We start from the raw sequence: 15,454 nt of genomic DNA, 5'->3' as shown, positions 1-15,454 counted from the left end.
ATTTAACAACTTACTTTACTTTTACTGTAAAGTAAACTGTATTTACACACCAAAGAATTGACTGGTATGGTAGAAATGATACAGTACAGGTTTTTACAGAAATATTGAGGATTATGTACTATTGTATATGTACATGTACATATATTCAATTAAATATCTTCTAGTTGTGTTTGAATGGTCAAACAGTTGGCGTTTCCTATGAACATTCTTTGGCTTGAGACTGTATATGAAGCCACACAAACAGTAAGGCTGCTTCTGCCGTAGTGAGCAATGGCAGACACATAACTAAAAAACACATTTGTCTTTTTTTTGGTATTTTGCCTTGATTTGATAGCCAGTAGAGATATACAGGAAAGGGGAGGAACACAGGTTGCTAAGCAAAACCATTAGGCCACACCATCTGTTATATTCTAATGTAAACAGAGATTTCAATGTTATGCAGTCTCTGTTGAAAGGAACACACATAGACACAAACAAACCTGTCCTCCAATGCCATCATACTGGCGGTGCAGCAGGACGAACATGGCTCTGACCAGCTCTGGATCCTCAATAACTGACTCCTGTGCCCAGCGGACCATCGTATCTGAAATCAACTGCTGCAACGTACCTGTAGAAGCAGAAAGAGGCAGAGAAAGAGGGGATTTTGAAACCTTTGAAGAATTTGTTATTTTTATGTTGGAAGACTTCACCAGAGAGTTAGGGGATCCAGATGTGTTTGGTTTGCAGGAGACTTGGAGCAGACGAGACATTTCCACTGGTTGTCCCTTAGCCTACAGAGATAGTGTGTTCCCATCCACCAAACTGAAAGGAGTTAATCCAGGGCAGGGATTAAGGTACAAGCCAGACCTTGTACACTCAATTTGGCTCAAAGACATATTCATGTCTGCATCAGAATCCCCTTATTATAATGAAAATCGCTTCTGCATTCCTGAAGATTAGATCGATCACTACCAGGCCCAGAGAAGCGTACTGATCTGCAGAGACCTTAATGCCAGCACAGGTATAGAACCAGATTCTATTAACCCACATGGAGACAATCCACTTTCCCCTCCCTCCACATCACCACAAGAACAACTTTGACAAAACTGTCAACGAAATCAGGCCCCCGACTACTGCAGCGATGCCGAACACTGGGTCTGTACATCAACAAACGGTTGGTTTTGAGGGGACTCCTTTGGTCACCACACAGACAGCTCCCCTCTTGGCAGTAGCACAGCAGATTATAGCATTACAGATCTAGACCCCTTCTGTCTGAGAGCATTCAGTCAGATTCCTAACACCCTTACTTGATTGTAAAATGACACTCTACATTAGAAAAGCAGTAACAGATCCTCCTGTAGCAGAACCCAGTAAGTGAAATATGTAAAACAAAGCAGAAAGCAATCAGACATCAAACAATTCAGTCTCAGTTAGACCCATTTCTTTACACCTCATATCCCCATAGTAAAAGTGTCCTGTATCAGGCTGTACAGGGTATTGACAACATATTTCATGAGACTCTTCTCACCAATAAAATGACAATACAGGTAGTTTGTGCAGCACATCGACCTCTAGCAGCAAAGGCCAAGTCGGGTGACTTACTATAAATAGGCAAAAAGTCTGTATAAGGTGGTAAGGTGTGGTAATCGGATGGGTCAAACCCCAGACTCACTCAGTAAAACGCCGTTCAAGTCCCATGTGAAACCAAGTAAAAGTTATTTTGTTTAGTTATTTTGAGTTTTAACTAAAATTGCATTACTGACTTCCGTCACCTGGCTTTTGTAACTTCCATCACATGACTTCCGTAATTTACATTTTCCTAAATCTAACCAAGTGGTTTTTGTTGCCTAAACCCAACCAAACTGCAACCGTTTCACATGTCAAACCACGTGTTTAATGTCATTTAAGGTACGCCACGTGCTTTACGTAATGTAGTTAACACTCATATGTGTCATTTTAGGAGGCATGGACAAACGTCACCAGCAGGGGCGCTAATTTAGGAAACACTGTGTCGCTTTGGGAAGCGTACATAAAAAACATGTTGTTGTAGATTTCAAAAAAGCATTTGACTCAGATTGGCATAATGGTCTGTTTCTGAATTAATTAAAAAGAGTGTAGGGAAAACCTATGATATAATTAAAATGATGAACAAACGGCAAGAGGCCTGCAAGAAACTGAAAAGCCTACATGCAGCCTCCACACACAAACAACAACGCTCAGACACTGCATTTTTATGCATCACCGAAATGATGTGACATTATGCATTTTAGACAGCAACCATCATGTCATGCTTCCATAAATGGAAGAAATACAGGCTGATTCTCAGCATCAAGTGTTGCTCTTCTGCCACTAACTTTACACACATACCGACGATACAGACACATACACTCCACACACATGCACTGACCCCCTAAGGGTTAGGGTTACAATTTTGGATTTATTCACGCACTTTAAAACATTTATTAAAAGCTTCTTTCTTTTCACATTTTCTATGTAAAACCACACGTTGAGCACCCCAATATAGACAAAATGGTATGATCATAACGCCGGCTGCAAAGCCTCGACTGTGAGATTGACAGTCGAATCAGGCTCCACCCATTGAAGCATTGAATCTTCGACTATTCTTGGTCAGCTCTAGACTTTTCACAAGGGTCTCCATTTGCTAAATCTCACAGGACATCGGAGTGTAGCCGTGCCCTCACTGAGTGCATAAATAGGGTGCATGCATTCTGCTTGTGGCCATCCGTTGGTAACCCACTTTTCAATGTTTATTGTTTATTTCCTGTTCCCAGAACCAACTCACCAGATAAGGACAGACTGTATTCTTTGTCTTTCTTTTATTTTTGAGTGACAAACATACTTTTGGATCCTAAGAAGAGATTGGTCACAACAAAGACAGGACCCCCATGCTTGATTGAGAAAAGGATCACCGCTGTGTTCTTAACAAATTTAAAGTTGACCTGGCTGTTTTCCTCTTGCTGCTGCCGAAGAATCAGAGTGCCTTGACTCCGCTGCCAGGATCCGATCTGAGAGAAACTCCGACAGACATAGAGACCAAGGGTGCGACTCAAAACACCACAGTTAGCAAAAGAAAAGGGAGGAATATCTCTTCTGTTCCTGGAAGATTACTATAAAACAGCACAATTAGAATACATGGTCTGCTGGTGCAATGAAGATTATAATGCTAAATAAAAAGAACTAGAATAAAGTCAACTGGATTTCATACTTCAATTCTAAGATGATGCCATCCATCCATCCATCCATCCATCCATCCATCCATCGTCAACCGCTTATCCTGCGTACAGGGTCGTGGGGGGCTGGAGCCAATCCCAGCTGACATCGAGCGAAAGGTGGTGTACACCCTGGACAGGTCGCCAGTCCATCACAGGGCCACACATAGACAAAAAACCACTCACACTCACACTTAAGGTCAATTTAGGGTCACAAATCAACCTAGTCCTCATGTCTTTGGACGATGGGAGGAAGCCGGAACACCCGGAGAGAACCCACACAGACACGGGGAGAACATGCAAACTCCACACAGAAAGGCCGGGACCTTCTTGCTGTGAGGCCACAGTGCTATCTAAGATGATGCATTCAGATAAATTAAGTCACGGACAATGGTTCCTCTCAATATCTGGTATAAAGAATGTAAAAATCTGAAACCGGAGAGAAATGCTTAGCTTTTAAGATGGGTGGCATATGATAAGCATTTTAAGCACTACAGGATTTGAGGTTTACACAGTGGAATTCGAAAGGTCTTTTGGTTTTGAAGTTCTAGTTTCATTCACCTTGAAGCTCTGTTTATTTCTTGTTTGGTGCATATCTACTGTTTCCTGGACCGCCTCCCTTTGTATCGTAGTAAGTGCAAACCCCGGACTGTGTGCAGCAGCTGCCTGCCTTGTTGAGTTGCTGCTCATATCAGACTCTGGTGTGCAGCAGCAGCCCCTCATTGGTTTGGCTTCCAGTGGACGCCGGCCTCCAGCCCAGCAACCCAGCTGTTGACCTCCAGGCCACCTGTCCAGTCGCCTGTCCTCAGTCTGGCTGTCCAGTCGTCTGTCCTCAGCACGGCAGCCCTGTCTCTGGTTCCCTGTCCTGCTGCTTCGCTGCTGGTCTCCAATCCGGCCCTACCTCTGATGAGGTCTCACCTGCACCGCTGACTGCCTAAGTGGTTTTTGGGTCGTTGCCGGCCTCCTGCCCGACCTACGGAGAGGTCTTGTCGCCATTGCTGTTGGTCTCTCGCATGACCTCCAGAGGGTTTCTGCCCTTGTTCTCGGCCGCTCAAGACAAGTCTCTTCTTAAAATATTACTTTTAGCTAGCAAGAAAGCAATAACTAAGAAATAGCAAGATAAGGAATCATATTTGTGCAAATGTGTACGCCTTAAATAGAAGGAATGGAAAAACCTTGTATTGTGGCCTAGTTGGTTATGGTCTACTACTATTATTATATTTACAATTTCTTCACACCCCCGTTTTGTGATTTATTTGTGCAATGGGCTCACACTGAGTTGCTATGTGTATTTGCTAAATGGATGTTATAAGACAGCAGTCATCTGTGTTCCCTATTAGGACTAGATGGATCGCTATTGGAGGCGATCCTGACTTGATGCCCTGTTGGTTTTGTCTTTATATGCATCTCTCTCTTCCTGGGACTATGGTACTCATGGAAAGTATCCCTTCACAAAAATCTAACTGCTGTACCAATAACATTTGAGCTGTCTTGTATTTTCAGTGGTGATTTGTCTGTTTAGTTCTGTGCAACTATTTTCTCCTAGGTAATTACAAAAAATAAAGTTGATAAAATAAAATAAATTACAGACATCTATGTTGTCTAGATGAAGTACACCAATTCTCAGAATGGTGTCTTCATAACTGAATTGTGACACTAGTTTGAAATCTGCCTTTACATGGTTCCTCCCTTGGCAGGCTGTTCAACAAGATCATGACTTGCCCTTAGAGTTTAAGGTTGTGAGTTTGAGCCCCAGGTAATGCAAAATAAACATGCTAATGCCTACCCATGCATTGTGCAGTGTGGATTAAAGACTTGACTTCAAGGTTTAATGTTAATTTTGGTCCACACAGTTCTTCCTCCTCCAGAAAATGCCTGGCTTGACTCACTGCTGCACAGCAGCTATAATTCTGATTGTTTTCATTGTGTTTGTTTCATATAAGATGCTGGATTATTCAGGGTCTCCGCTCCTGAACCTTTGAGTTGAAGAGCCCTCCATAAAAATAAAAAGGGTTTAACATTGGGGGGATCTTCAAATGGTACAAAGGAGATCTCTGCTGTGAGATGAAATAGGATAAATCCCACATTTGGTTGAGATTACAACAAAGCCTGAGCATAACTGATAGAGATCTATATCTTTGTGTAATTTATATACCCCCAGTAGATTCAACAGACGACATTTATGAAACTCTCCACTCAGAAATCACCTATTTCCAGGCTCAGGGAAACATGCTTCTAACTGGAGATCTGAATGGACGAACAGGAACTGAACCTGATGCCATCGACCCACAGGGGAACACCATGTGTCTGGTCAGTCTCCCCTGTTTACAAGGTAGATTTATCCTTTTACAAGACAGGGCTGTATAAAGAGATAAAAATTATATACACTAGATAAATAACAAGTCATAGAAATAAAACTATTTTACATGAGGCAGTGCTGAGGATGAATTTGAATTTAAGAGCCTCATAGCCTGGGGGAAAAAGCTGCTCTGCAATCTGGTGCTACAACAACAGACACTTCTATATCTCTTTCCAGATGGCAGCAGGGTGAATAGTCAAAACAGTCCTGTAGGATGCTGTAGCCTCATCTGTCCACACTTTGACTGATTTTACTGTTGGTTTGACCATTTTAATCAGTCGTGTGTAAGTGGTCAGGAGAAGCAGAGAAATATGGTCCGACAAACCAAAATGGGGACGCAGAAGGGCTTTGTAGCTGCCAGAAATGTTTGTGTAAACATGGTCCAGGGTATTGCTTCCCCTGGTGAGGGTGTGGACATGTTAGTGGAATTTAAGTAAAACAGTTCTAAGGTCCACTTGATTAAAATCACCAGCTACAATAAAAACACCATGAGGTTGTTTTGTGACTGCTGATGACCAAATACAGGTCAGATTTGTGAAGAACTGAGCACACAGGCAAAATCTCTCCGGCCAAGTAAAGCTTGTGGTCCAGACAGCATTAAACACGGTGTACGGTGCAGCATTGAAGTGAATAAAATCTGATGACCTTGTTCTAATGTCTCCTACTGACCAAGGACTACTGCAACAGCTGGACATATTAGAAAATTCCTGTCATTCCTTAAATCAGCCCCCCTCGACAACCAAAGCTCCAAAGCTCAAAAGAACCCCCTCTGTCAGCTGGTGCTGAGACTAACTACCCCCTCCGAGACTCTCTGATCAGTCTGCTTTCCAAACACCAGGTATGTTATCTGGCCCTAAAAAGAGAGGATGAAGTGGCAGTCAATCATAGCAGACAAAAGAAAACAGAACACTGTGGTGTCCGAACGATAATGCTGCGATGATGTGTTGAGAAGAAATCCGCTTGACACTGTTCTTGATTATAAAAGTTTATTACATCAAAGAATTCAGCATCAATTACAAGCTCTGCAGCAGCTTGGAGAGTGACCCAGCCCGATGGCCACTCTGTCTCTCTGTACATCGAACACAGCTTATATAGGACATGTTTAGGTCTCTGCTAAAAACCATATAAGGGCACAGTCCCTTCATACACACTAACCTCTACTCCCCCTACCACTGGGTCAGAGGTCAAATTTCATAGAAGGGTTCACTCTTTGCACACCCATCAATCATTACTTCCCCTTAAGGGTTCACTGTGCCTCTCTCCAGCTCTGAGTCTGTGGTCAAGTTCTATAGGAGGGTTCACTGTCCCCATAAGGGTTCACTGTCCCCAGCTACAGAGCATTATGTTAAACTGTAATGGTCAAATGCACATATGTTATACACCACAACACACTTGCACACAGCTTATAAAAGAAAAATAATAATAACATATATATACACACACACACACACACACACACACACCTATCTATCTACACACATTTCTATCTATCTATATATCTATATATATCATTTATCTGTTTATTTTCTTTTTATTTCATACATACCCAAATGGAATTGAGAGAGGCAGAGGGAGGTAAACTGTGTGAAACTGGGACTTTTAAACAACACAACTAATAAAGTCAAACAAGTTGGACGCGACATACTATTGAGGCAGAAACCAAGCCACAGAAGATAAAGGTGGAACCTTTAAGAATGAATGTCTCATATTCCAAGTGCCACAAGGCTAAATAAAGTGACATTTATGCACTTAAGACATAAGACAAATTCCAAATTCCATTACCAATGGAAATCCACAACCTCCAACAATCCTGACCAAAGGCGTAACATGTAAAATATGTTCTGTAGGTAAAGCTAGAGTAAAGTTCATGGAGTCATTAAAATGTAAAACATTCGTCCATTGGGAATCTGAATAAACCGAGCACATTTCACGTTGTGTGTGATTTTTCAGAATCAAACTCTAATATAGTAGTAGAGTAACACATTGTCACATGTCCCCCCCCATGCTGTCTGTATCAACTGGTGCAGAGGACTTACTGGGTTTCCTGTCTTTTTTCTCCTTTGGCAGGTTGGACATCTTCCTTTTCAAGTAAGCTACTTTCTCCACCAATGAAATGAGTCGACCTCGGATGGTGAAGTCACTGTCACCCTCTATCCCGCTCTCCTCATCCAACTCAATACCTGACAGAATAGAGAAATCGGTAAACAGTGTGTTTGCAGTTAGTGAATATACAATATACAGATATTATTGATTCATTTTATTATTACTATTGATCCCTATTGATCTCTATGGGTACCCTGGATACTGCAGTTCAATAAATGTTTTGTTGGCTGTGTAGGTGAAGCTGATGGTTTACCACAGTGTCTCATCAGGTCCTCATGGAAGTCGAGCAGCTGTTCTCGGATGTATTCAGGACAGGGACACTCCTGCTTCTCATCCTTAAAGTTCAGCAGCATGTTGATCTGCAGAAACACATCCATCACGGAAATCCACCATACATTTGGTCACAGGTTTTGATTGGGATGTTGGGAGCTTGTTCTCACCAGTGTTTTAGAAAGATGCTACTTGACTTGGGCTCTGCAGTGCATTTAAGTAATAATGCCTCCAAATACACAAGTGCCAAAGCATCATCAGTGGTGTTCCTACCTGTTCCTGTGGAGGAGATCTGAACTCTTTGGTCTTTTTGGCAGTGAGGGCGGCAGACATGTTGAGTGCCAACATCACCTCATTGTAGCGGAACCGCTGGTTGTCTTGGAGACAGGCCACAAAGTCATCAGAGAAGGCCACCACAGCCTCGATACGGTGACGCACCTGGCAGTCACACAGGTACTGAAGCACATGGCACATCTTCACACACACACACACACACACACACACACAGATTAGATGCATGCAATCACACATACTGTTGTGTAAACTACATATTACGATGAAAACTCGATAAATTAACCATCTACACCACAGACTTCAACTAACACACAGAAACCTGCCATCTTCAGAAGTTTTCTGATGACTCTGCTGTAGTTGAATGTATTAGCAAGGGTGATGAGATTGAGTTCAGGGCTGGGGTAGGTCACATGGTGAGTAGAACCATCTGCAACTCAGCGTGACAAAGACAAAGGAGCTGGTTGTGTATCTAAGGAGGTCCAAGGCACCAGTGAGCCCTGCTTCTATTCAGGGGGTCTGTACTCATTATCATTACTACTATTTATATTATTTATCATTATTTAGACATTAATGGCTGTGTGATGTGTGTGCGTTTGAGTTATTTATATATTTTAAGATATATATATATATATATATATATATATATATATATCTTACAATATATAAATACATTAAATAGCTTGTCTGGATCGTAAATGAACTCGCCTCTCAGTCATACATGGTTCAGCCTCTGAAATAATGGACTTGTATTGTCATTCTTAAGTTGCTAAAATGTTCTGGTGTATGGGATGCATAAAGTTGTCTTTGCACTCATGATTGTGTGTTGCCATAGCAACCTATAGCAGATTGCTATCTAACACTCATACCATCCTGGCATCTGGACTTTTGAGAAAATCCTATTTTCTGTCACTTTAAAGGTATTGCACAGTACACACTTATTTAAATACAGATATGGAGGACAAGCGATTCTGCACCAAGTAAACAAGACCACACTGTAAAAAAATTTAGAACTAAATGTTGAACTACAGTAAATTACAGTGAAGTATTACTTGTCGTCTAACATAAAAGCAAATGCAATGTGACAGAAAACTTCTTTGTCTCAATTTCATTTACAAACTGAGAGGCTTTACTGAGTATCACCTGGAGTTTTACAGGCTCTGGTAGCTTCATCTGTAACAGTCCTTCTTTAGGCATCTTCCTCCCTCCATCTTCTCCTCGTCCTTCAGGCTCCACCTCCTTCACCACCTCCGGGTCCATGTGGATTTCCTCCTGCCCTTCCCGTCTTTCACAGAACACAGACGGTTCAATCAGTCTGAGGATGTTTTTCAGATCTCCATTTTGGAAAACTCCCATGATGAGCATGGTGTAGAACAGCTTGATGAGAGGGACGAAGAGAAACTCAGTGCTGCCTCCTATTGGATCCCGTACGTGCATGCTTCCCTCCTGTACTGCCTCTGTTAGCATCTCGATGGTTTTAATTTTCAGTATATCTAGGGGGAATTCAGGGCTGTACTGGAAACAGTCTCCTGATCCTGATCCGTTGTTGCCATTATTACGATACGACGGTCCGGTCCCACAGACAAAACTTGGGGATGAGAAGTGCATTCTGGGTCTCAGGGAAGTGCTGAGGCCAATGCCTGGAAGGCCATGTTTCTTCTTCTCATCTGGAAACAGGGTGATGCTCTTGGTTTCGCCTGTCATGGGAACAATGTATTCATTGTTCATCATGAGGCGAGCTGTAGCGTAGCTGCTCAGGTGGATGTCTATGAGGAGGTCGTAGTAGCCCGCACGAAGCAAACCTGTAAGTGACATACAAACAGAAAGATAGTTAGAAACATTCAAGTGAAACAACAACCCCTAAATGAACCATTTATGTTTGTATTAATAAACAGACTTCATCAATTACCTGGTATAACATGAATTTATTCAGGTATATATAGACTTGTACTGACATTTACTTCTTCTGTACGGAGAGTCCAAAGTCACAAACTCCCTATTTGCTACCTCGAGAACTGTATTTGTAGCCACTTTATTTGTGCATTTAATATTTCTTAACCATTACTTATTTCTCAGAGACTACTACGTTGCATGCGATTTTATTCATATATCTTGTTTGTGTTACCTGGCATGTATTTATTCTCTATAGCCTGCAGGAGCTGTGCCTCGTCTACGTGTGAGCAAAGGGCATGTGCCACTCGGTTATTTCCCAGAGCACAAATGGCAGAGTACAGTCTGAGGGTATGGTAGTGAAACTTTAATAAGTCCCTCTGCTCTGACAGCTCCAGGATATCCACCGACCTAGACAAAACACACACACAGAGATACTGGGAGTGAGAAATAAGACACCAGGAGGAGATGGGGCGTGTGCATGCATTTGTATATGGAATTAGGGTGTGTGTGTGTGGGGGGGGTACTCTACCAGTTCTCCTCAGGTATGTGCAGAGACATAAACTGCAGAGGTTCGTTACACTGGACCAGCCAGCCGTGTCTGTCATTTACTCTGGATGCTGACACCTGAAAAAAAGTAGTAAGATGAATTTAAGTCAAGCTGTGTCCAAACTGAACGCTCAGCCTTCACGTCCCTTGTTCTATACACTGCACAATTAGTGATATGAACATTTAGCCAGAAAAGCCATATCAACATTCCTCTCTTTTATATCCCAAATGCAGTCAGCCAAAGCAAAAAGCCCCCAAATGCAGACCTACTATAAATAAATAGGAGTCCTTACCTTAAGGAAGTGGTTGGGAACACGACTCCATAATACAGGAGTGAGAAACTGGACGTGCAGCCGTGGAGGACACTGAGGAACTGGATTCTTCCTCTCACTTTTAAACAGACCAGCTGACAAAGGCATCACATTCTGACAGGGAAACAGACACGTTGATATTTATTCCACATCACATAACACAAAGCTGGCCAGACCACAGAGGATACCGTGGACATATTCAAACTCACAGTGCAGTTTTTTCTGTAAGTGTTGGTTTTTTACTGTTCATTAGTCTGGTAATGTATAAGAGTTTTATCCCAACTGACAGGCATCAGAGACTGTACAATGATAACACCACTGTATGAGAAATATTCTGCTTGAGTTTTTTGCTCAATGTAAACAGAGATTTTAAAGACGTAGGATTGCTGCTCTCATTCTTTTCAGACATCAAACCAGAGGAATTGTAATCTGAGGATTTAAAAACCAAGTCTCAACAAACTCGAGTAATTTAACATGTGAACAAAAAGCAACCTCCCAAAACTAATGGGAAATCAGAATTTACTTTATTTTGATGAAACTGCATGTGTTCGTGCCCTTCTCACCTTAATACGCCCCAGTTCAAACTGGACAACATTAGGGCTGGTGGCCTTGGCAAAGACTGCTGGGAACAGCTTAGTACTGGGCTCCACCTGTAGAGAGGAGTGAAGAACAACAAAAATGACTTGTCAATTTATTGTTCATATTCTTAATTTTTTATTGAAAGGAAAACAAAATTAATGTTCCTCTGAAATGCTCCTTTAGGCTTTAAGCCTCTGAGTGTGCAGGCAAATGTACATCATGAACTGGAAGATGAACAGGCAGGGGCCCACAGAGACAATGAAACTTGCTGTAGTACAGAGTAACTGTAACTTACAAACAAAGAGCAGACACAATTTGTTAGCAGTGGTGCTTAAGAATAAAGACCACAACAGTTGTTTCAGCCTCTTGTCACTGTCATCCAATGTTAAAGATGGCCTAGGCTATAGGAAGATTGCCAGGACCCTGAAACTGAGCTGCAGCACGGTGGCCAAGACCATAAAGGGTTTCAACAGGACAGGTTCCACTCAGAACAGGTCTCGCCATGGTCGACCAAAGTTGAGTGCCCATGCTAGGTTGTCTTTGGGAAATAGATGTATGAGTGCTGCCAGCATTGCTGCAGAGGTTGAAGGGGTGGGGGGTCAGCCTGTCAGGGCTCAGACCAAAATGGTCTGCATGGCTGTCGTCCCAGAAGGAAGCCTCTTCTAAACATGATGCACAAGAAAACCCGCAAACAGTTTGCTGAAGACAAGCAGACTAAGGACATGGATTACTGGAACCATGTCCTGTGGTCTGATGAGACCAAGATAAACTTATCTGGTTCAGATGGTGTCAAGCGTGTGTGGCGGCAACCGGGTGAGGAGTACAAAGACAAGTGTGTCTTTCCTACATTCAAGCATGGTGGTGGGAGCATCATGGTCTGGGGCTGCATGAGTGCTGCCAGCACTGGGGAGCTACAGTTCATTGAGGGAACCATGAGTGCCAACATGTACTGTGACATACTGAAGCAGAGCATGATCCCCTCTCTATGGAGACCGGGCTGCAGGGCAGTATTCCAACATGATCATGACCCCAAACACACCTCCAGGACGACCACTGCGTTGCTAAAGAAGCTGAGGGTAAAGGTGATGGACTGGCCAAGCTTGTCTCCAGACCTAAACCCTATAGAGCATCTGTGGGGCATCCTAAAACGGAAGGTGGAGGAGCACAAGGTCTCTAAAACCCACCAGCTCCGTGATGTCGTCATGGAGGAGTGGAAGAGGAACCCAGTGGCAACCTATAAAGCTCTGGTGAACTCCTGACCTGCTCGGCCTGTTGGGTCGACCTCCGGGTCGTCCCCTGCACTGTCTGGGTTCCCCGTTGCCCTGCCTTCAGGCCGTCCGCCTGAGGTTCCCTGATGCCCTTGAGCTTCTCTGGCAGTCCACCAGAGAGTTTGATTTGAACTGTTTTTTGGTTTTCTGAGTTCCCTGGATCCCTCCTCCTGTCATCCCTCCACCCACCCTGGTTTGTGTTGTTTTGGACTTGTGTTTTTGATGACTTGTCTGACTTGTTTTTTTTTCTGGTGTTGGGATTGGGTTGTTTTTGGAACGCTGGGTGTCGTTCCTTGAGGAGGGATGCTGTCAGGGTTTGGGTTTGTTGGTTGTGTCTGTTTCGGTGTTCATTTCCTGCCCTTGTGTTTGCTCTTCTGTGTACTATGTGTTACTTTGGTCATTTGTTTATTAGTCAGGGTCACTTATGAGTTCATTAGTGTTTTCTAGTCTTGTTTTACTGTCTCTATGTTCTGTAGGTTTTTTGTTAGCGAGTTACTTTTGATGTCTGTGTTATGTTTCATTGTTTTAGTTTGTAGTTAGTCTGCCCTAGTGTCTCTTGTCTTGTTTTACTTCCTGCCTGTCCTTGATTGTCTTAGTGGTTTCACCTGTGTGTAATTAGTTTCTCACTCACCTGTGCATTTACTGTAAGTGGTTGTCTCTTTCAATCAGTGCCAGTTAATTTTGGATGTTGCTGTGGATGTTTCCCATGTTTCCAGTTTGGTGTTTGTTACTAGTGTTTCCAGTATCTCTGGTGTTTCTCGTGCCCTTGTGGTTTTGGTTATTTTCATTGGACTTTTGATTACTAACCACCTGTAAGTTTCACCTACTTGAGAATAAACCTCACCAACTATCCAGTTTCGCCTCAGTGCATTTGGGTCCTAACATTTTCACTTAGGGGTGTACTCACTTTTGTTGCCAGCGTTACACAATCTCTGCACTCACTACTTTACATTTTGGCAAAGTGTAATTTCTTCAGTATTGTCACATGAAAAGATTTAATCAAATATTTACAAAAATGTGAGGGGTGGACTTGGTGGACTTTTGTTAGATACTGTATAGAATTTAGAGCAGATATCTATGCTATAGCAGAAAAAAACACTCAACAACTGTTTCAGTCCAACTTTAAAATATATTGGAGAATAGGAGACTGTGATTTTAATATAGCTGGTCCCAGAATGTTACAGAGAAAGGGACTAATGCTAGAATGCAGGAGAAGAAAGAGAAAAGGATCATTAAAAGAATCTGTTACACCATATTTCAAATACTTGCCTGGTAGTATGTGCTGAGTTCTTTGCCGTTGGCTGTGAAGGTCAGCAGTCCGTTTGTTGTGTCAACCAAACAGCCGATCTCTAAGCCATTGTTGGTCCTCCCCTGACCAGGACTGCTGCTCTCTCCGGCCCACACCATGTAACAGTTACTACGCTTGATACTGCAGAACACACACATGCACCATGTAACAGTTACTACACTCTATGTAATGTACTGTAACTACTCTCTCCCCAATCTAAAATGATACTAAGATGTGGGTTGGCTGCAACTTGACTAACCTCTCATGAACTTTACCCTTCTCATCTCCCAGGGTAACAGTGACAGTTCGGACCTTGTGCAGCTCAAAGCCTGGGTCGTGCTGATGGAAGTCAGAGGTTACCCACCCCACCCAAACACAGCTGGGCTCCTGACCAGGGAAGATCCGCACTGAGTAGTAGTGCTACACAGAACGAGAGGTTCAATCCAGTCAAGTTTAATTGCATTGCCCTTGAATACAGTTACTTTCTCAAAGGGCTTTACAACTCCTGAAATACGTGGAATTAAGAACACCTCGGTGAACTTCTTTCAGGTGAAGGGGATACACATTATTTACTAAAAACCAGAGCAAATGACAGTTTAAATCAAATTTCATATTCGACTAATTTATGACTGAACTGTCCCACTTTTCACTGACCTGTAGACCTGCACCATGTGATAATTCTGTTTGTGTCATATTCAACGTATTCATTTCAGAAAAAGAAGAATTTTGTGAATCTTTAGCCTTACTTGCTCTCTTGGAGCTACTCTTCATTAGTAACATATATACTGCGTGTGAGTGTTTAGTCATTTTTAGTTTGTATTTTTATAATCTTACAGTAGAGGCTTGCATAAGGAATTCATATTCATCTCTGTCATCAGCCATCCCTTCCCCTGACAGACGGGCAGATGATGGACAGCTGTTGTCCGGCTTGTTTCTCTTCAACATGAACCTGGAAGATCATATGGTTAGTTTAGGTTTATCAAACACAACAGAAGAGTAAAAGGTAGAGAGCACGCATTGCATATACATAACAGATTCTATTTTAAACTGTTGAATCTTTAATGTTGATATAAAAGGAAACGGAGGTTCTACCGTTGTTTGAGCTTGGAGGGCTTCTCCTGGTTATAATCTTTGTGGTTGTTGAATTCATCTCTCTCAGGTCCATTGGGACCACTGTGACTATGAGAAGACTTCATCAGGACCTCAAAGTCTGACACAGTTTCAAAGTCCTCCAGCTCCTGCATAAACACACAGTGAACATACCACACACTTTCTCAGTCATATACCCAACCCTACTTTGTACACTTGCAGGTAATTGTGTAGCAGTAAATGGTGAG

At 42.5% G+C, this 15,454-nt stretch overlaps 1 protein-coding gene across 1 annotated transcript in view; it reads right to left on the bottom strand.

Moving 5' to 3' along the window:
* Window positions 1-15,454, bottom strand: part of ryr2a (ryanodine receptor 2a (cardiac)) — a 208,275-nt gene that overhangs the window by 84,058 nt on the left and 108,763 nt on the right. Inside the window, exons 31-43 of the mRNA XM_038735834.1 lie at window positions 15,210-15,355; window positions 14,952-15,066; window positions 14,377-14,537; window positions 14,099-14,258; window positions 11,546-11,632; window positions 10,965-11,096; window positions 10,655-10,749; window positions 10,358-10,533; window positions 9,376-10,034; window positions 8,215-8,415; window positions 7,925-8,030; window positions 7,605-7,748; window positions 480-607 (exon numbers count right to left, since the gene is read on the bottom strand). Coding sequence (XP_038591762.1) covers window positions 480-607; window positions 7,605-7,748; window positions 7,925-8,030; window positions 8,215-8,415; window positions 9,376-10,034; window positions 10,358-10,533; window positions 10,655-10,749; window positions 10,965-11,096; window positions 11,546-11,632; window positions 14,099-14,258; window positions 14,377-14,537; window positions 14,952-15,066; window positions 15,210-15,355 — 2,310 coding nt within the window. The remainder of the gene's footprint in view (window positions 1-479; window positions 608-7,604; window positions 7,749-7,924; window positions 8,031-8,214; window positions 8,416-9,375; window positions 10,035-10,357; window positions 10,534-10,654; window positions 10,750-10,964; window positions 11,097-11,545; window positions 11,633-14,098; window positions 14,259-14,376; window positions 14,538-14,951; window positions 15,067-15,209; window positions 15,356-15,454) is intronic.

Source organism: Micropterus salmoides, unplaced genomic scaffold (genome assembly GCF_014851395.1).
Source record: "Micropterus salmoides isolate LMB-PRFRI ecotype aquatic unplaced genomic scaffold, ASM1485139v1 Ms_hic_scaffold_21, whole genome shotgun sequence".
Lineage (NCBI taxonomy): Eukaryota > Metazoa > Chordata > Actinopteri > Centrarchiformes > Centrarchidae > Micropterus > Micropterus salmoides.
The sequence above is the reverse complement of the archived record's forward strand: the minus strand, read 5'-3'. Positions and strand labels throughout refer to the sequence as shown.